This window comes from Terrapene carolina, unplaced genomic scaffold (genome assembly GCF_002925995.2).
Source record: "Terrapene carolina triunguis isolate 2854851 unplaced genomic scaffold, T_m_triunguis-2.0 Scaffold31239, whole genome shotgun sequence".
Taxonomy (NCBI): domain Eukaryota; kingdom Metazoa; phylum Chordata; order Testudines; family Emydidae; genus Terrapene; species Terrapene triunguis.
This window is the reverse complement of record NW_020695590.1, coordinates 57779-79118: the sequence shown is the minus strand read 5'-3', so window position 1 is coordinate 79118 and position 21340 is coordinate 57779. Positions and strand designations below refer to the sequence as shown.

Genomic DNA, 21340 nt, shown 5'->3' with positions numbered 1-21340 from the left:
TATCTATCTATCTATCTATCTATCTATCTATCTATCTATCTATCTAACTATCTATCTCAAAGATACAATTATTCTGCGTTGCTCTGTTACCTTGAAGAGGAACTCTTCCCAAATACACAGATTTTCTATTGCACAGCAGGTTGTGCTGGGTTTGTGTGCTCGTTCGGTTGTCGGGGCGGCACACTGTTGGGTACGAAAAGACAAACGTGGTACCATTGAGTCTGACTCTGCTCTCACTCCTGATTGGTGCCAGCATGAGGATGAAGTGATCAGGAGAGTCCCATGGAGCCAGCCCCCTCCCATGCACTGCAATGGAGCTACCTTTGCTGGATCACGGCAGTCGAGGACGTGGTCTTTTTTCTATAATTTTTCAACACACACTACCACTTAGAACAAGGGCCCAGATCCACACAGGGCTGTGAGCATTGCAACCCTCACGGCCTCAACACCGAACTTTTAGGCACCTAGAAAATCCCTGGAACGACACTGGGATCCACAAAGCCTGACTGAGGTGCCTCGGCTCCCTGTGCATTCTTAGGCCCTGCCTCGCCCCTGTTCCCTAAGGGGATGGGGAGAAACAAGCACCCAAGAACGCGATGCACAAAGCCCCCCTGCTAGGTGGCAGCTAAGCTAGCCAACGGGAGAGGCCCATAAGAGGGGTGGGTCCCAGGCCTTGTCCCTCTCAGGGTGTTAAACCCCTACCTCTGCTTGGGGCGCACAGTCAGGACCTCGCTCCTGGAGTCGGGCAGCTGCGGTGCAGGCGTTATTTCTCGGGAGAATGAGTCAGATGCCTGCCTCCTTCCACACCAACTGGCCAGAGGAAGCCAGGGCAGTAGGAGACCTACCTTGTAACTGCTAGCCCACTAGTGAGTGCTCTCCCCTGTGTGAGAGTGTGACCCAGGTTCAATTCCCCCTCTGCCTCAGGGAGTGAAAAGATTTCAACAGAAACCATCCCCTCTCTCAGGAGAATGCTTCAGCCACAGAGCTATGGGATAGTCTCACATTGGGTGCCATCAGCTACTCCTGCTCAAGCTGTTCCTCTGTAGCTTAAATAATTTTTTTTGGGTGGTGCAGTCCCAGGACATTGGACTGGCAAGGTGTGGGAGGTGATACCTTTTAATGGCTCAACTTCTGCTGGTGAGAGAGACCAGCTTTCGAGCCACACAGACCTCTTTGGGTGAGAGTCCTTGGGCGAGAAAGAAAGGGAGAGAGTGAAAATGACTCTGCAACACACTGGATTGCACGCTGTTGTATTCATTCAGCTGGAATCAGTGGGCCAAGAGAGTCAATGGGGGTCACATAAGTCTGTCACTGTCCAACATTACACAGTGTTAAACAAGGCTCAGGGTTGGGTATCCAGAGATCTCAGCCCGCTCAGCCCCAGGGCAAACACCCCAGTCAACGTCCGCTTTAACCTTTTATTAAAGACACAGAAAGAAGGAAAAATAGTTCAAGCCTTTGACGTGTAAAGTATTGAGTAAGGCTTTTGTTTCAACAGCGCCCCTTGTGCCCTTTCCCTTTAGCTGGAGAGAGAGTGGCAGGCTTGTAGCTGGTATCAAAGATGGTAATAACTGTCCTTTTAGGGAAGAGAGAAGACGTTGGCTAAGAGGGACTGGAGGGGCATCATCATCTGGGTTCCTCTCTCTGGCCGGGTCTGGTCAGAACGTCTCCTGGGATTGAGACAAAGAAGGTCTGGGGTCCCAAGAGATGGTGGGGCTGACAGACATGATGGTGAAACTTGCTCCTCTGGCCAATTTCCCACCCCCCAATCTCTTTCCTTAAGGACCTACAAAGGCAGGGATGGGCAGAACAGCCCCTCCCTTCATTGTTCTGCCCACCAATTAGGCCTAATTTCGGACACAATTTTGGGTCATTAATTTCCAGTCCCCCACTGTTCTTGTTGACCAGGCACGATCTTTACCCTGTCCTTGAGTTAGATCAGGAGACCTTTTTGTTTGTACTACTTCAGTCTTTCTGTCTCCCTCTCATAGCTTTTCCCATCAATGTTTGTTATTATGGGTCACTGTGACACCCTGTGAACTGCCACGTATGGTGTATGGCTGAGCTCACAGTTTGGATAAGGTTGTAGGCCCAATTATTTTAACAACACCCACCTGGGCTGTGGGAGACTCAGGGTCTGGTCCCCCAGCTCCAATGACTGTTTCATTATTTATACACCGGGGAACAACTTCACTGGGAGAGAGACTGAGCGAGCCTGTTGCAGACTATCCCAGAGCCCAGTGGTTGGCGTGCACCTCCTGAGAGGTGGGAGACCCCAGGGCAAATCCTTGCTCCCTCTCAGCCAGAAGGGGAAACTGAACCTGGGTCTCCTTCATCTCATGTGGGTGCTCTAACCACTGGGCTAAAGTTATCAGCTGGGCACTGGCGGCATCTCTGTCCAGGTTTTGAATGGGACCCAGTCCGGTAGGTGGCCTCTGAGCAAACATGCTGGATTGGGCCCTGCGGGTGAGCCAGGCAGAGGAGCACCTATCTTCCCCTGGTTCGTGGAGTGCACTGGGGCGTAGGCGGGAGATGTAGCTGGCCAGCAGCAATCCCTGTGTCCGGAGACAGAAACAGAGGCTCCTAGGGAACGTTCACAGCATAAATGTAGGCACGGAGGGAGTTTAGGCACCTATAGGGTTCGGTGGCAGCTGAGTGGGTGTTTGTGGATCCCAGTGGGGCCTAAAACTGGGACTAAGGTGCCTGAGTGTGGGATTTCGGTGTGCGAGTACCTCTGTGGATCTGGGCCTATAACTCATTGTCTTGTACGTGGTATGGCTCAGTGCGCGAATGTGATATGAACAGAGTATGAAAGATTGTCTTGTCTTCGGTTGCTTTGGGCTTTCTTTCTTTCTTTCTTTCTTTCTTTCTTTCTTTTGCTTTATCCATCTGTGCTGCAGAATTTGTTTCTTTGAATTCCTTCCTCACTCTCTTTTGGGACTCAAAGGAGCATCAGCGTTTCCTGACACCTGGGGATCAGTGAGGTTGCCTAGCTGGCCAGAAAAGACAGGGGGTAACTGCCCTGGGTTAACCCTCAACACGTCCCACCTGGCTTCTGAAGAAAGCAGAGTCAGGCCTGACCGGGACCAGAGTGGGAGCAGATGAAAAGAGCCCTCCCGGCTTTGGGGAGGGGAATTCAAACGCTGGAAGTTGCTGACTGCCTGATCCCAAATGCTGGGGCAGTTAAGCTACATCTGCTGGGGCTAACACCGTGGAGGAGGCAGTTGGGGACCGTGAACGTTGACTTAAGGGTGTTCTTGTTTTGGTGCATGTCCTTTGCCAGCTCAGGGGCCGGCAGATAAAACGGCTCTTCCATCTTCGAGAGGGAGAGGGAAAGTGCCTGTTGTTATTTCCCTTTTCTTTCTGGAAGCCAGAGCCCACACTTGGGGTGTCCCTGTGATACTCTCACTGATGGGAAGTGACCCTCTTTTGGGGGGCTGGCGGGATCTGACTCCGCCGCAGTGCACGCACTGACATGGATTCTGGCTGAGATACGTCGATCCTGGGTCTCAACCCCTGCCTTACCCCAGTGCGAGGCTGACATGACCCCATGGGTACTGGCATAAAACCGGGCTAAGAGAGAGGAGAATCGGGCCTGTACATTTTCAAAGCCTATGGGTCTGACTGTCTGCAAAGAGTCATTTCATTAACTGGTTTAAAAAAATCCAACAAATGTTTAATAATTAAACAAGCAATAAGTTGTGCCAGGAAGCCATGGGCAAGAAATCACATTTATGGTCGGGGGAGACCCACAGATGAGCTGGGAGTTTCCAATGCCTGAAAAGTGCCCGTTGTGGTTTGTTAACGCAAACTAAACAAGCCAGCCGTCCCCTCTGCTGGCTAAGGAGTAGGGCCGAGGGCTTGACTTGCCTTTCCCTCCGCTCCTTATTGGGAGCGACAGCCCTGCCAATCTCTACAGCCCACACAGGGTTTCCGGGCTCTGCTATCGCTCTGTGAGCCACCCCGGAGCTGGGAGGGGATGGGGAGGAAGAGACAGGGGCTCCTGGGGGCATCATGCCTGCACAAAGGAGGAGGAGAGTATGTGGATGCAGCAATTGCTACACCTGCTCTGAAACTGCCTGCTGATGAGGAGTAGCATGACAATAGCGCCTTGCCCTATGCCGCATAATCCTACGAGTGCCTGGAAACTGAAGTCAGTAGCTGAGGGAAACAGCACTTAATATTTTAAGCCACAGCTCTGGTTTTTAATCAGTCACAGAAGCATAAAAATCACGGGGATTTATAAGGATGTATACTTGCTACCATACGGGGAAGTTCTCTTAGATCTATCTATCTATCTATCTATCTATCTATTTATCTATCTATCTATCTTAAGATAGATCATAAGATATATTGGAATTGGAAAAGGTTCAGAAAAGGGCAACAAAAATGATGAGGGGTATGGAACAGCTTCCATATGAAGAGAGGTTAATAAGACTGGGACTTTACAGCTTGGAAAAGAGAGCACTAAGAGAAGATATGATAGAGATCTATACAATCATGACTGGTGTGGAGAAAGTCAATAAGGAAGTGTTATTTACTCCTTCCCATAACACTGGAACTAGGGCTCACCCAATGAAATTAACAGGCAGCAGGTTTAAAACAAAAAAGAAGAAGTATTTCTTCACACAATGCACAGTCAATCTGTGGCACTCTTTGCCAGAAGATGTTGTGAAGGCCAAGACACAGGGTTGAAAAAAGAACCAGATAAGTACATGGAGGATAGGTCCATCAATGGCTATTAGCCAGGATGGGCAGGGATGGTGTCCCTAGCCTCTGTTTGCCAGAAGCTGGGAATGAGCGACAGGGGATGGATCACTTGATGATTCCCTCTGGGGCACCTGGCATTGGCCACTGTCGGAAGACAGGATACTGGGCTTGATGGACCTTTTGTCTGACCCAGTATGGCCATTCTTATGTTCTTATCTATCTATCTATCTATCTATCTATCTATCACCCAGTCTCACCATTCTATGAAGAATTAGGGCACATATCCTGGAATAACACCTAAGCTACTGGCCATGCCCAGGTCAGGCCTTTTTTTGACATAAGATCCTTTGGATCCCTTCACGAATCTGTTTGGTTTTCATGCTGTAGATGACAGGGTTGAGCACCGGGGGCACGAAAAGGTAGATGTTGGCCATGAGAATGTGAATGATGGGGGCGGCATTTTCCCCAAACCTGCGAATGATTGACAAGCCAACCATGGGGATGTAGAAGATCAGGACAGCGCAGATGTGGGAGACGCAGGTGTTCAGGACCTTGATGCGCTCTTCCTTGGATGTGATGCTTAAGACCATCTGAACGATCATAACATAAGACAGGATAATCAGCAGCGGGTCTAGTACCACTATGAGCAGGATTAAAGTTAAGCCATAGATACTACTGAACGTGGTATCTGAGCATGCCAGCCGTATTATATCCTGATGCAAGCAATAGGACTAGGAGAGCACATGAGACCTGCAGAATGGCAGAAGTGTAAGAAAACAGATTAATGGGACCAGCACCAACGTACATCTACAGACAATCGCCAGTCCTATTTTAGCAATCCTGGGGCTGGTCAGGATGGAGGTGTATCTCAGAGGGTTGCAAATGGCCACGTAGCGGTCAAAGGCCATGGCCAGAAGCACCGAGGACTCCATGAAGGAAAATGAGTGGATGCAGATCATCTGGAGGAGGCAGGCGCTGAAGCTGATTTCTCGGGAGTTGAACCAAAGCACACGCAGGACCGTCGGCAGCGTGGACAGAGTCAGACCCAGGTCCGTGGAGGCCAGCATAGAAAGGAAATAGTACATGGGCTGGTGGAGCCATCGCTCCGCTTTTATAACAAACAGGATGGTGCAGTTTCCCAAAATTGCAATAGCATTCATGAAAGAGAAAGAGGCAGCAAACCAGTGGTGTACATGCTCCAGTCCCGGTATGCCTGTTAGGAGGAACACTGAGGTGATGCTGAGGTTGGCACCATCTGCTGCTGACATGTTGTGCTATGGACTATGTCCCATTTGGGTTCAAATCTCCCTTTCCTGAAATAGTAATGGAGAAATATACAATTAAAGCTCCAATTAGATTCAACAGAGCAGGATAAAGAGTCAGATTCTTTTTCTCTTGCTGGGGAAAACAGATAGTTTTGCAATCAGGGCATTGGCTGGAACACAAAAGATCTGGGTTCAGTTCCCATCTCTTCCACAGGTTTCCTGTATGAACATGAGCAAGTCACAGACACTTAATCTGTCTGTGCCTCAGTTTCCCATGTGAAAGTGGAGCTAATAATCCCGATTTACTTCACAGAGGTGGGCAAGCAAACATCCATTAGTAGTTGGGAGTTGATCAGATTCTCTGGTGATGAGACCCTATATAGACTGTGTGAAATTAAAATGTCTGGTGTGAACATGTACCAAACTTCTGTTTCTTCTATGAGCCTCTAAGCTCTATTTCTCCACAGAGAGAGACAGATTTGCCTGGTTTAACTGCGGTTGTTATTAAAAAGTCAATGTTTACCAACGTTACCATACAAGGAGTTCATTATTGAGTCTGGACCAGCACTCAAGGCATGCTGGATCACTCAAGAGTGCCTGTCAAGGCTGTATCCCCACTTTGAACTTTAGGGTACAAGTGTAGGGGCCTGCATGAGGACTTCTAAGCTTAACTACCAGCTTAGTTCTGGTCCGCTGCCACCATTCCCTTCCCTGGGAAGCTTTTAGAAACTTTTCACCAATTCCCTGGTGAATACAGATCCAAACTCCTTGGATCTTAAATAAGGAGAAATTGGCCCTTCCCCACTCCTTCCTTTCACCAACTCCTGGTGAATACAGATCCAACTTCCTTGGATCTAAAAACAAGGAAAAATCAATCAGGTTCTTAAAAAGAAGGCTTTTAATTAAAGAAAAAGGTAAAAATCATCTCTGTAAAATCAGTATGGAAAATAACTTTACAGGGTAATAAAACTTAAAGAGCTCAGAGGACTCCCCTCGGTCTTAGGTTCAAAGTACAGCAAACAAAGATAAACACTCTAGTAAAAGGTACATTTACAAGTTGAGAAAACAAAGTAAAACTAAGACGCCTTGCCTGGCTTTTTACTTACAAGTTTGAAATAAGAGAGACTTGTTTAGAAAGATGGGGAGAACCTGGATTGATGTCTGGTCCCTCTCAGTCCCAAGAGCGAACAACAACCTTAAACAAAGAGCACACCAAAGCCTTTCCCCCCCCCAAGATTTGAAAGTATCTTGCCCCCTTATTGGTCCTTTGGGTCAGGTGTCCGCCAGGTTACCCGAGCTTCTTAACCCTTTACAGGTAAAAGGATTTTGGAGTCTCTGGCCAGGAAGGATTTTATAGTACTGTACACAGGAGAGCTGTTACCCTTCCCTTTATAGTTATGACAGTGCCGTTCCAACACTTTTGGGAAGCGCCAGAACAACCGCTTGTGGTACTTCCAGGACATGTGTTCTGGAGCATCTCGCGGTCTGCACTCACCCTTTGGACTGGACGTATAAGCATGGCAAAGTGGCATTGTTTGACCCCGGGGCATGTGACTGCATTGGCTCACTTGGGATGGACAATGGAATTAATCGATGTACTCCTGCACCACTTCTGAAAAACCTCCAACCCAGCTGTGCCCTAATCCAAGCTTAGGCAGCTGGATGTCCAGGGCATGCTGAGCAGCTCCCGCTGACTTCTCAAGATCAGCAGCTCTGAAGATCAGGCTACTTATTTCAGTGCCAAAATATGGATTTTGGTGCCTGACTTTTGGTCCCCAGGCTGGAAAATCCTCCGAGAGGCTCAGCTCCCCCACCTGTCAATGCCCTTCTGTGCCTCAAGGAGGTCACTGGTTCTGATCTGGGTGAATAGGCATGAAACTGAGACAGAGACTGGGTTAATTTTCAGATGTCCACTAAGAAACACAGACACTACTGCACTGCCACATCCCAATGGTCTAGCTCGTCCCTGATCCTGTGCCAGCCAGTGACCAGTGCTGGTTATTCCAGTGCTTGGATCACTGGAAGGGGGGTGGAGGAGATAGTATGCGTCTCTCGCCTCGTGCTCACTTCTTCCTGACAGCTGTGAGATGCGTGAGCAGTGCATCCCAGCCAGCTAACGCGTGGAATTGCGCAGTGCTGTACCACAGGAGAGGAGCGGGATTTCTTCCTGGCCCCTGCCGGAAACCAGCATATGCCCAGAAGCGTGAAGACCGAGAGCCCTTAGTCACAATAATTTCATCCTCGCTTGGTTGTGCTTGGCAGCACGACCTGTTAGAATCAGAATGAACCTAGGAATTGTCAGACCGGGTCAGACCCGTGTTCCATCAGTCTCCTGTCTCTGACAGTGGCCAACAGCTGATACTCCAAAGGCAAGTGCAACAAACCCTCAACAGATGTGGGATAAGCGTCCTTCCCTCCCCTGCCCATGAAGGTCTCAGGCAAATCCCTAGTAGTACAAGACCTGAGCCACGAGGTTTTATATCCCGTACCAAAAAATAATTCTGATTCTAGATATTCTTGTTTTGTTATCCATAGAAATATCCATTCCCTCGTTCATGGAACTTAACATTCATTGTTAATTAGATAGATAGATAGATAGATAGATAGATAGATAGATAGATAGATATGGTGGCAGGTAGGTAGATTCTAAACCCAAACCAGCTCCTCATTACAAACTTCAAACAATGACATTTTATAATTAAAACATTGAAGGGTGACCTGGAACGGAACGGAAACATGTTGCCTTGCTAGAAGCTTGTCTAAATTGTCCCCAAGTGCCAAAGAGAAGAATCAAAGCGATAAAACACCTCGTACCTGCCTGCGCGTTCCTACATGCAGGGCAGACAGTCAGTGTTTATAATGCCTGCTCAAATTCCCAGCCCTAGTCACGAAGTCACCTGGGAATCTCCGCTGGGGTGATGTTGCGAAGGGCAAACCAGCTGTAATTACATTGGCTTGTGGGCATTAATTATAAGAGCTGAGAGAGACAGCGCTTCCAGGCACAGCCTTACTGAGCCCAGTGACCTGGGCTAGACTAAAGCATTTCAGTCCTTATTGTCGTGTGCCCCAAACCGAGAACAGGATGGACCAAGGAACCCCCCAATGCCCGAGGCCCCCTATAATGGCAGCGAATTGATTGGGTGAGATATACCCAGATGATCCCAGCAGGTGACCCCGCTCCCCAAGCCCTGGCAAAGGTCCTTCCCCCAAGGTCCCTGCCAAAATGACCTAGGTGAAAATTCCTTCCTTGTCCCTCCCTGTCCCCACTCAGCCTCCCTCGAGAGGAGGGAGCCGGTTTGCCTTTCCCCTGGTCTTGCCCGAAGGGGGAGCAGGTCAGAAGGGGGTGACAAAGGCTCTCAGGGTGGCGTGCTTGGGGGACACAGACCGGGGGGAGGCCGCCGGGTGATCCGTTTACAGAAATGGCCTCTTGGCTTTGCTTTGCTCCCCCCAGGACGCTGCTGAGCACTGGGCTGAATTCTTGGGCGGGGTCAATTGTCATGTTAGTGCCCACTGTGGATCTGGACAATGTACACCGCCGAGGAGCTGGCCCTGCCTACCCCGTCGACACAGGCCCAGATGGACGTCAAGGAAACCAACCAGCGGCTCGCTGGGTGCTCCCTGGATGTAGCCAGCCCCTCAGCCAGCAGCTGTGACTGTGGGCGGGTCCCTCATCCTCTGAAGACATAGGGCTCCGAGACTCTGGGGTCTTGTGGGTCACTGTCACCAGGCAACCCCACCACGCCGCCCCCCAGCCCAGCGGGGACTTCTGCCCTCTCACTGGGCAGCAGGCATAGCCCTGCTCCTGCCCTCTATCTGGTTGGGAGCCATGCGGGGGCTGCTGAACCAGCAGCCTCTCCACTCAGTGCGTCCCTGCTCGGCCTGGGCCAGGAAGGAGCAGCCATGAGGAGCGGCAGTAGGGGGGAGGTGGCAAGGACAGAATGTGGGGTGGGCTCAGTACAGGCCCCAGACTCCCTCAGATCCGCTACCCCAGATCCCCCAGCCCCCCCCCCCAGAAAGTCCCAGCTCCCCCCACTACTCCCCACTCCTCTGTGCCTGTCACCCACTCAGTCAGCCTCCTGCCCCCTCCTGCCATTCTTGCCCTCGTCCTCCTACTTTTGTAAAGGGAAATCACGCCTCACCCATCTACTAGAATTCTTTGAGGGGGTCGACAATCACCAGGGCAAGGGGGATCCAGTGGCTATAGCGTACTTAGACTTTCAGAAAGCCTTTGATAGGGTCCCTCACTAAAAGCTCTCAAGCCAAGTAAGCAGTCATAGGATAAGAGGGACGGTAATTTTGTGCATCAGTAACTGGTTAAAAGATAGGAGACAAAGGTAGGAATAAATGGTCAGTTTTCACGGTGGAGAGAGGTACATAGTGGTGTCCCTCAGGGGTCTGTACTGGGACCAGTCCTATTCAACAAATGGTCTGGGAAAAGGGGTAAACAGAAAGGGGAAAAAATTGCAGATGATACAAAATTTCTCGGGATACTTAAATCCAAAGCAGAGCACGAAGAGTTACAAAGGGATCTCACAAAACTGGGCGACAAAATGGCAGATGAAATGCGAAGTGATGCACATGGGAAAACAGAATCCCAACTACGCACACAAAACGATGGGGTCTAAATTAGCTGTTACCACTCGAGAAAGAGATCTTGGAGTCATTGAGGCCAGGTCTCTGAAACCATCCACTCAGTGTGCAGCGGCCGTCCAAAAAGCGAACAGAAAGTTAGGAAAGAAGGCTGCACTGAGGGTTTTTTCCCCCTCTTCTGCTCTCAAGGGGAGAGCCCCTCTGCTTCCAGCCAGGTCCTGGTGGGATGGGATAGCCTGGGACTCCCCCAGCCCCTCTGCCATGCCTGAGGGGCTGGAGCAAAGGGTAGCTGGGGGAGAGCAGCTGCAAATGTCCTCCAGGCTACCTCAGGGGCTGGAGCTGCCCACATCCAAAGCCCCACGCCCCCCTGTGAGCAGGAGAGGAGCGGGTTAGCATACCCACCCCGGCCCTGCCCGACACAGCACGCCTGCCCTGGGAGCAGAGCCCGGGAGCCAGGCAGCAGCCAGCGGCGGGCGGGCTAAGAATCAGGGGGACCGGTGCCGTTCACAGCACAGCGAGGGCCAGCTGCTAACCTCCCGGCCACCCTCCAGTGCTAGCCAGACCTCCGGACGCAGCCAAGGCCTGGCCTTCTCTCCGTCCTCACGGGCTGTCCGTCTGACCCCCTCTCCCTGGCCCCTTAGCGGCTCTGTTATGGCCACACGCTGGGCAGGTTTGCAAGGTCATTTTTCAAACAGAAATCCTAAAAGCTCTAAAACAATGGAGGGGAGAGAAAATAAAACCTGGCCCCAGCATCCCAGAGAAGGAAGCGCCCGGACGCGCCTGTGGTAGGCCCCAGCCTGCCTGGCCCCAGCAAAATCTCCTGGTTTGGATGCGTGACCCACAGAGCACAGCGGGGGACATCCCTGGGCTGGAGGATGTCCTGGGCCCTACACGATTTGTAGGGGGTTAGCCTGTAAGAGGGTAGTGGGGGAGGTGACTGCCCCTCAGGATGGCTGGGGAGCAAATGGACCTGGAGAGAGGGAAGGGTGAGGTGGGGAGGAGGGTGCCCGCTGCCCCTGGGTCTGGATTCAAAGGGGTGCAGGACACCCATCAGCCAGGTACTGGGGTGAGTTGATTCAAGGGGTGGGGGAGCAGCTGAGAGCCCTTTGGCTGGGTTTTGAGAGTGCATCCCTTGAACCGCTGGCTTTCCTTGCAATTCCGCTGTAAAGTAACCGGCGCCCCTAGTGATCTGCTGATGAACCCCAGGGCGAGGGGGGACTGGGGTTGTTTTGGTGTCAGTCCTGTTGATTTGCAGCATCAGCCAGGTCCTTTGCCGGTCTGTCCTAAGGAGCTGCCGTGTTTTGGCATGGAGGGAGGGGGTCAGTGGGGCTCGCTTTGCGCAGACCTGGGCGCTCCCCCAGTGCCACGGGGCCTCGAGGATTATTTTCAGGGGGCAGCGAATTCTGGCTGCACCAACCCTTAGAGAACAAGAAGCAAACCCATCAGCGGGCAACAGCAGGTGCCCCCAGAGCTCCCGTGTGTGTCCCCCCCGCCCCAGTGCACACAGAGACGCAGACACACGGTGAGGGCTGCAGTGCAAGGCTTTTATTTGACTGTTACAGCCTGCCGGCCTCCAGGGTGCAGAGGGGCCTGGAACGAAGCAAGCTCTCTCCGTCCCGCGGGTCCCTGCCGAGGGCTCAGTGGTACTCGTGGGCCAGCGCGTGGGCCACCACGCCGGCCAGCTTCTGCCAGGCGGCCTGGCAGGCAGGGGTGAACTCCCTCCCGAAGTGGGCACCCAGGACGATGACGAGGATGTCACCCAGGAGCTGCAGGGGAGAAGGAAGAAAATACCCCCTTGAACCTCCGCACACCTGTGTGCCGGGGTTCCCTACCCCCCTCCCAACCCTTTTCTCCTGGGTCGTTTCTGCTCGTCTCTTGTCTCTTTTCAAACACACCAAGGGCAGCCCGGGACATGGCTTAGGGGTACAAGAGCCCATCAGACACTTTCTGGCCCAGCAGGGGTCCCTCTCTAGGGCATATAGACTGCGGGCATTGTTTTCAGGAGTCCTTTTCCTGTCCCTGATCCCCCTCCCCCCCCGTCATGCAGAGGGCCCCAACAAGGGCTGGTCACTGTGTCTAAGTCCCACGTGAGCCCCAGGGGGGTCCCCTCCAAAGCCGTGTGTTCTCTTCATGTGCCTCGTTCTACCCCTTGCTTCCTTGCATCCCCCAGCCCCACCGGCCCTAGTTCACCTGCTACCCACTGCCCCACACCTGCCTTTCTCCCCTGGTTCTCTGCACCCACCCGGGCTTCCCCGGCTTCAATGACCCTCCTCCCGCAACCCCCCGCTTCCCCGGCTGACCCGACTGGCCCCCTGTCTGCAGCGCGGTTATGGGGACCCGTTCTGGTGCCACACCCTGGCGCCGGTCCAAAAAAATACCACCCACGTGTTTTTTTCAGCAGACAAGCCGGACATTTCTGGAGGGGGAGAAAACCTGGGCTGGCGGGAAACAGTTTTGTTTTGTTTTGTTTTTCAAAGATTTTCAAAGGCCCAAACTGAAAACTGTCCGTTTTCAACAAACAAACAATCTGGTTTGGTTGGTTTTTTTGATGGAAACCTGGCAACTTTGGAACCAAGTTAACATGAAAAAGAACCAGAAATGGCCATTTCGCAGCTTGGCTCCCGGTGCCAGCGGGGTGCAGCGGGGACTAAGCAGAGATCTGCTCTGGATCACAGGGTGGGGGGACGTGGGGTTGGAGCAGAGCCCATCACGCTGTGGCAATCCCGGCCTTCCTCCAAGGATCCCCTCTGCCCTCTCCCACCAGAGTCCCACCCCACTGCTGCTCCCCCTAGCCCTCTGCCCTCCCCAAATACCCCACCCCTTCACTGCACGACTACTGACCATGGGACGCTGCAAACTCCCCCTCTTCGGGGGAGACGCCGTTCATGGCAGGCTGGCATCTCTCTGCCATATTATTTACTCACTGCATCTAAGTGCTTCCCGGAGCTCCCCCCTAAGCGACGCCTCCCTGCCCCAAAGGCCGGCCCCGTGTCCCTAGGGGGCTGGGCAGAGGGGTCAGCTCAGAGCCCGACTCACCCTGAAGTTCTCGGGATCCACGTGCAGTTTGTTGCAATGCAGCTCGCTCAGCTTGGCGTAGGTGGCCTTGATGTTGTCCAGGTTCTTCACGGCTTCCCCAAAGGAGGTCAGCACCTTCTTGCCGTGGGCACGGACCTTGGGGTTGCCCGTAATGGCGGTGGGGCTGGAGAGGTTCCCGAAGGAAGAAAAGAACCTCTGGGTCCAGGGGTAGACGATCAGCAGCCTAGAGAGAGGGAGACAGGAGCAGAGACACACACAGGGTTACTGCAGGCTCCCTGCAGAAGCAGCGGCTTCGCCAGCCTGGGAGACAGTGGGGCAGATGCCGTGGGGCTCGGCCTACCTGGCCAGGGCTTCGCCGCCGCATTCCTCCACATTGACCTTGCCCCACAGGCTGGTAATGAACTGCTTCTCTTCGGCTGTCCAGTGCACCATGGTGACGAGCGAGGGTCCTTTGCAGATGCAGCTGAGGGAGGAACCTGTAGCTGAGCGGCAGACCCCCAGCAGGGCCTTTATCCCCCAGCCTCAGCTCCTCCCCCTCTCTGTAGACAAGGCCATTGGTCAGCCCTGGGGTGGGGTCTGCGCTGGCTGGGGAGGGTGTGATCTCCGAGGAGGGGGCCCCAGGCGAGATGAGGGCAGGGCTCAGCGCTAGTCCCCGCTCTCTATACCAGCAGCCCACTGCTCTCGAAGGGGGTCTGGGACCCCAGGCAGGGAGCTGGCCCGAGGGAGAGGTACCAGTCCAGTCCCACTTAGGCCTTCACACCTGGGCTGGCTGGTGCCCAGAGTCTTGCCCTGGGCCTGCGTCCGGTGCTGACTGGGGAGTTTGGGGCAGGGTGTAGAGCTCCTCAGATGCAGCCTGTTTCCAAAGAACCCCGAAGTGAGCAGCAAAACCAGCTCTCCTGCAATAATGGTTTACATTTTACCACACGGGCTCTCTATGCCCTCGGAAAGGGGCATAAGCAGGCGCCTAGGTCTAGCACTGCTGCTCTGTGCAGAGGGGAATTTCCCCCTTTCCCCCAGCTCCACTCAGAGTGGATAGAAAGCTCCCCCCTCACCACGCTCTGCCCGCTGTTTAAAACGACCAACCAGCAGGCCATAGGGCCAGCTCACCCCTTCGGCCACGTGGCGGCCCATCAACTACCCATGCCACGTCTACCGGGGCCTGTCCCTCAGCCCAGCTCTCCCCTCAGCAAAGCGCCTCTGACACTAACCCTCTCGCCAGTCCACCGCACAAGCTGGGGTCCCACAGGCACTAGAGTGTGACTCTGGGGAGCCTTTTATCCTGCAGTTCATTGATTCAGGAAAGGGCTGTCTCGGAAAGGCACGTCATAGCCCTTGACCCAAACCCAGCCACCCTGGGGTTCACCTGGTCTCTTCTCACAAGGAGTCCCCCAGCCACGGCCACTCTGTTCCCAGCGCCTGCTCGCTGGGGCCAGGCTCTGTCCTGTGCAGCGGAGCCATCGTGGGGTGACGGAGTGGGAGGCCGGCTCTCCCGTAGCCACATCCCCACTGGGGGAGGCCTCTGGAGCCGGACAATGTCTGGCGTCTGCAGAGCATGGCAGACCACCAGGCTATGTGAGGATCCGGCCGACGTGCCTGGGGTGCACCTGTCCTTCGGACAGAGGGACTGTGAGCCTGAGACGAAGCCGACCGACATCCACAGGAGTCTCCCCACGGGTTTTAACAGGCTGTGGATCAGGCTCCAGAGGGGGTTCTGGACCTGCAATCCCAGCCGCAGATACCTGGCTTCTGCGGAGACAGAGGCACAGTCTCCATTTGCCTTTGCTAATATCGCCTGTTCATGTCAATGTGTCCACTGCGGTTCTCAGCATGATGGCTGGAGAGCATGGCGCGGAGGAGGTACTGACTGCCCCCAACTGGGGAAGTCGGGGAACTCAATAACCTTCACTGCCCTAGGGGGCTGGTGGGTGGCAAACACCTCTTAATCTATTCCCTGTGTTTGGCGTGGGGGGCAGGCATAAGTGTCTCTTACCTTTGGTAGTGGGAAGGAGGCTGGCAGGGGCTGGGGGGGTGGGGTGGGGGAGTATCCATTGCATGTTGCTGCTATGGGATGCCACTTTCCTCTGTTCTTTCCAGTTCTCCCTGACAGTGAAGAATGTCTCTGTTACTCTCGTGGTTATTCACCTGAAAGCAGCAGGCCCTGTGCAGCCAGGAAGGAAAGTGCTGTCCTGCTCCCAGGCCAGGTTACATAAGAACATAAGAACGGCCATACTGGCTCAGACCAAAGGGCCATCTAGCCCAGTATCCTGTCTTCCGACAGTGGCCAATGCCAGGTGCCCCAGAGGGAATGAACAGAACAGGGAATCACCAAGCGATCCATCCCCCGTCACCCATACCCAGCTTCTGGCAAACAGAGGCTAGGGACACCATCTCTGCCCATCCTGGCTAATAGCCATTGATGGTCCTATCCTCCATGAACTTCTCTAGTTCTTTTTTGAACCCTGTTATGGTCTTGGCCATCACAACATCCTCTGACAAAGAGTTCCACAGGTTGACTGTGCGTTGTGTGAAGAAATACTTCCTCATGTTTGTTTTAAACCTGCTGCCTGTTAATTTCATTGTGACCCCTAGTTCTTGTATTATGAGAAGGAGTAAATAACACTTCCTTATTTACTTTCTCCACACCAGGCATGATTTTATAGACCTCTAGCGTATTCCCCCTTAGTCGTCTTTTTTCCAAGCTGTACAGTCCAAGTCTTATTAATTTCTCCTCATATGGCAGCCGTTCCGTACTCCTAATCATTTATTTTTTTTGCTCTTTTCTGAACCTTTTCCAATTCCAATACATCTTTTTTGAAATGGGGCGACCACATCTGCACACACTATTTATACAGAGACAATATGACATGTTGTGTCTTATTATCTATCCCTTCCCTAATGGTTCTAAAATTCTGTTCACTTTTTGGACTGTTGTTACACATTGAGGGGAAGATTTCAGAGAACTATCCACAATGACTCCAAGATCTCTTTCTTGAGTGGTAACAGCTAATTTAGACCCCATCATTGTATATGTACAGTGGGGATTATGTTTTCCAATGTGCATTACTTTGCATTTATTGACAACCTACAGGTCCCGTGCTGTGAATGCTTATACATCTGAATAACTTCACACAGAAAGGGGCAGGGGAGGGGTGCTCCTTGAACCAGATGTCAGCTACTCCGCAGCATCAAGTTACTCATACACATAACGGGTGGCAGGATCGGGCCCCAGGAGGCCACGCAAGAAGGGTGTTGGCAAGGGATGCACTGAACCAAGTCTTGATAGCTCCCTTTAAACCATTTATCTAAAAACTGCCCCCACCCATGCCTGGACTGAGCCGGTGTGAGTCAGCAAACTGCTCCGAGGCAGCATGCCAGCAGAGAGCCTGAGCTGATAAAAACCTTCCCTTGCAGGGGGGTGGGGGGGTGTAGTTCTTATTGCTCTTACCGCTAGAAAGACAATAAATAAACAGCAAGGAGTCTGGTGGCACCTTAAAGACTAAAAGATTTATTTGGGCATAAGGTGCCACTGGCCTCCTTGTTGTTTTTGTGGATACAGACTAACACGGCTACCCCCGATAATAAATAAATAGTGCACTGAAATACCCCAGGGGGTTCCACTCACTGCGGGCTTTCTGCTTTGAGCACCTTACACAACTTCTCATTCAAGGTGCTCCATAGCGGTGTGTGTGTGTGACACTCTCCCTTAGTGTGCTCACTTGTGGCAGGCCTGGAGGTCCCCTGGCCCTGGTGATTTGTGAGGCTAGTTTTCAGAGCGCAGGACATTCACCCTTAGAAGTGAAGAAAGACAAACCAGCGAAGGTGCTGACCCATTGTCGCTCTATGAAACCTACAAGCACCCCCCGGTTCTCGCCATCTCGAGCCCTCCTCCACCCTCCCCACGCGCACACAGACACAGGGACTCAGGGAGACTTCAGCAGAAGGTTTTTATTTGGTTGTTACAGCCTGTCACTCCCAGGAGGGGATTCCCATACGTGCAGAGGAGCCTGGGAGGTAGCTGGAGACCTCCCGCTGGTGGGTCCCTCCAGATGATTCAGTGGTACCCGAGGGCCAGAGCATGGGCCACCGCGCCGACCAGCTTTTGCCAGGCGGCCTGGCAGGCAGGAGTGAACTCCTTCGCAAAGTGAGAGGCCAGGACAATGATGAGGATATTGCCCAGGAGCTGGAGAGGAGAAGGAAGAAAATACCCCCCAGGTCAGCACCGCTCTGATCTCCCACCTCTCTCTATTCAAAGCTCAGGGCTGGTGCAGGGGATCTTTGCTTTATGGAGCCCTCGAACTATTCTGGGGGTTTGGAAAACTAGCTGGAGACTCTGCTCCCTTCAACCCTGCAATAGAAACTCACTTGCCTCCCTCCCCAGGAGAGCCCATTAAGGAACATTAACCAGCAACCTGGTTTTGTAGCTCAAGGGCACTCCTGGGGGCCCTATATAGAGTATATGGACTGTTGGCCTGAGCCACTGTTGCATCACGCCAGCCTCACCCCAGTGTGACCATCCTCTTTCGCTGGTGTTACAAACCCCGGGGGGACTCTGGCACTCGGGTGTTTCGGCCAGTGGAATTTCTCACTGCCCTTCCTTGCCCAGAGGAGCCTGCGTGTCTCTGCAGAATGACATGAAACTGGGCACCTGGTGCCTTCCAAAATGCTCCGTGAGGTTCTCGGCCTCGGGACGCTTGCCGAGCCAGGAAGCTCACCTCTCACCCCTACCCCAGAGCACAAATCCAAACAGCAGCCCCCAGTTACTGCAATATCAGGATTCAGGGAGGTGGGGATTTGTGCTACCAGAGACCAAAGGTTGCCTGAAAATGCGCCTCACCCCAGAAAGCTCCTGCCACTCACTGGCATGTCTGGGTTGTCTCTTCCCCAAATCCCACTCTTCTTTCCTCCTGCGTCTCTCCTGTCTCTGACTCCTACACCGTCCTTTTGTCTCCTCCAGACTGATGGTCTCTCTCCTGACGTCCCCTGGCTCAGACCTCTTCCTGCTCCCACTGCTGCTTTCACTTTTCCTTCCCCTTCCTCCCTGCTGCCCTCACTTTACCCACCTCCTCGCCATCCCTCTCTGCCTTTCCCTTCCCCTCCTGCCTCCACGCCTCCTCTTCCTCCAGTCGCCTGCCTGCACCCCGAACCCTTTAACGTACTTTGACTTCTTCCCCCTCCCATACCGTTGCTCCATGCCCCCCTCGTCTCTCTCCTTCCCGCCTCGTGGTTTCCTCACCCCGTCCCTCGAGGCTTTTGCTGCCACTCCCCCAACGCATGTGAACCTCCTGCCCATAGGAGAAGCGCTAAGCAGGGAGCTGCGCAGAGCCCTGGTAGCATGATGGCACAGCAGTACTCACCCACCATGGATACGCCACCCAGCAAGGATCCAGGCAGGCTGTGCACGCCCTGACTACAGAGATTTCCCCTCCCACGGGCGCGTCCCCTCGCCTGCTGCCCACCTCGCTGCGCTTTCCCCACTCAGAACTTTCCCCTCCCAATCTGAATCCCTCTCATGTTTAGTCCCCTCCCGCAGGTGGCATCCGCGGATTTGTCACGGGGTCCCTGAACCTGAGACGATTCAGAGTTTCCCCTTGAGCCCTCCCTGGTGAAGACCCTGATCATCCAAGCCTGGTATCACTTCCGTGGATGGTATGGAGCTGCTGACGCCATTGCCCGGGAGGCCACCTTTGGCCCTGCTCTCCTGGGACCTTGCCTGCAAGTGACTGACCCAGAACCAAGGATGGCCACGGTTGCTCCTGCTGGCCATGCTCCGGGGATGGGCAGGGGGCTGGGAAGAGGGGTCAGCCCAGAGCCGGACTCACCTTGAAGTTCTCAGGATCCACATGCAGCTTCTCGCAGTGCAGTTTGCTCAGAGTGGCAAAGGTTTGCTTGATGTGGTCCAGGTTCTTCACGGCTTCCCCAAAGGAGGTCAGCACCTTCTTGCCGTGGGCATGGACCTGGGGGTTGTGGAGGATGGCTTCGGCACTGGAGAGGTTCCCGAAGGAAGAGAAGAACCTCTGGGTCCAGGGGTAGACGATCAGCAGCCTAGAGAGAGGGAGACAGGAGCAGAGACACGCACAGGGTTACTGCAGCCTCCTTGCAGAAGCAGCGGCTTCGCCAGCCTGGGAGACAGTGGGGCAGATGCCGTGGGGCTCGGCCTACCTGGCCAGGGCTTCGCTGCCGCATGCCTCCACATTGACCTTGGCCCACAGGCTGGTAATGTGGTGCTTCTCTTCGGCTGTCCAGTGCACCATGGTGAGGAGAGTGGTTCTGCTCGGCGCGTCAGCTGCGTGAGGAACCCGTAACTGAGCTGGAGTCCCCTTCGGGGACTTTTATACCCTAACCACGGCTCCTCCTCATCTTAGCCCACATGGCCATTGGCTGGGCCCGAGGCCAAGGCTGCCAGGGCAGCCTGGAGGAGGAGGCACTGTGAGTCGGGGTGTGGTCTGCAGGGCAACGTGCCAGGGGCTAATGCAGTGGCAGAGCTCTGGCCCCCCTCCTTCTGTTCTCCTCCCTTCAGCCAGGCAGCTCCCAGACCCAGCTGCCAAAGGGTGGTGCAGAGGTCTAGGCCGAGACCTAAGGACCACGCCGGCCCCGCTCACTCCCTCGAAGGAACAAGTCCCGGGGGAAGGCTGGATGAAAACGTTTGCTTTCCCCCTTGATTTGAACCCGGTTGGCTGTGGGCACACCTCGGTCTCGTATTAGTATCGTCGCCAGTCAGATGAGTTATGATTTAGTGCCCAGCCCCAGGGCCCCGTCCTGCCAGGCAGGGTATGAGCGAGCCCCTCCGTCGGAGAACTGATGATAGAGCTAAGCAGAGCAGACCAGGCCCTGCACTCTAAATACAAATGAAGGGCGGGGGACAGGAAGGATCATCACTTCCGTCGCACAGAGCGGGGAAGGGACATGGCCAAGGCGAGCCAGAAAGTCTGTAGCAGAGCTGAAAACAACCCCGCCTCTCCACAGCCAGTGGCAGGCCTGGTCACTGGGCCCCGGGTCTGACCGCTGGAATGGAGCCGTCTAGGGGCCACGCAGCGAGAGCCCGGCTCTGGGTAGCCCCGGCCACGCTGGTAAAGAGCTTTGTAGAGCAGGACAACGCCCTTGCGTGCTGTCCTGAGCCACGGCCGGGGCGGGGCACAGGGCGGACGTGTTTGTGTTGGACTAGGCGCCCAGCTGTGGGCTGCGTCTGCTTCCAGCTCCATCCAGCCCCAGGCCCGGGCCTTGGGTCACCCGAGACACAGCGGCTGTGAGCCGATCCAGAGCCAGCAGGAGTCAATGGGAATCTCTCCCGTGGCTGCCCAGCTCTTTGGGGCCGGCTCCGAAAGAGAGGCTGGGCTGTGGGGCCCTGGCTCTCCGGGGAGACGGCAGCACAGGATTCATTGTGATTCACTTCTTTAAACACGGGCAGGCCCTTTCAGGGCCTGCTTTGGGGCTGTCTTTTCACCCAGTTACCGTGTGTCTGCGTTGGAGCGGAAAAGAGCAGGCCCAATACAGGGGTACTGCCCCCCTTGCCAGGGCCTAGCGAGCGTTGAGAGGGGGGCTGGGGACTGGTGATCTGCAGGGGCAAGGGGGGGGGCGTCCGTCACGGGTGGGTGCAGTGAACGTCCCCCGAGTGTTTTCGTGGGTAATACATTGACCATTCAGTGATGTCTTTCTTCAGCTGACCACGCTGGGGCACACATGAAAGAAGGAGCGCTCCCATCCCAGTCTCAGGGCCTGCTCCCGCCGACACTTGTGCGTGC

The 21340-nt window shown here is 54.1% G+C and overlaps 2 protein-coding genes and 1 pseudogene across 2 annotated transcripts; all 3 read right to left on the bottom strand.

Moving 5' to 3' along the window:
- Window positions 1-5012: 5012 nt before the first annotated feature.
- LOC112106681 lies at window positions 5013-5978 on the bottom strand (annotated as a pseudogene).
- A 6110-nt stretch (window positions 5979-12088) lies between these two features.
- On the bottom strand, window positions 12089-14067 carry LOC112106675 (hemoglobin subunit beta). Its single transcript, XM_024200059.3, has 3 exons — window positions 13942-14067; window positions 13602-13824; window positions 12089-12331 (listed from the first exon to the last, which is right to left on the bottom strand). The coding sequence occupies exons 1-3, from the start codon at window positions 14031-14033 to the stop codon at window positions 12203-12205; spliced, it is 444 nt and encodes a 147-aa protein (XP_024055827.2). The 5' UTR covers window positions 14034-14067; the 3' UTR covers window positions 12089-12202.
- Window positions 14068-17528: 3461 nt separating this feature from the next.
- On the bottom strand, window positions 17529-19894 carry LOC112106674 (hemoglobin subunit beta). The gene is made up of 3 exons (XM_024200058.3): window positions 19761-19894; window positions 19421-19643; window positions 17529-17781 (listed from the first exon to the last, which is right to left on the bottom strand). Exons 1-3 carry the CDS (start codon window positions 19850-19852, stop codon window positions 17653-17655), a joined length of 444 nt encoding a protein of 147 aa, XP_024055826.1. The 5' UTR covers window positions 19853-19894; the 3' UTR covers window positions 17529-17652.
- Window positions 19895-21340: the final 1446 nt, after the last annotated feature.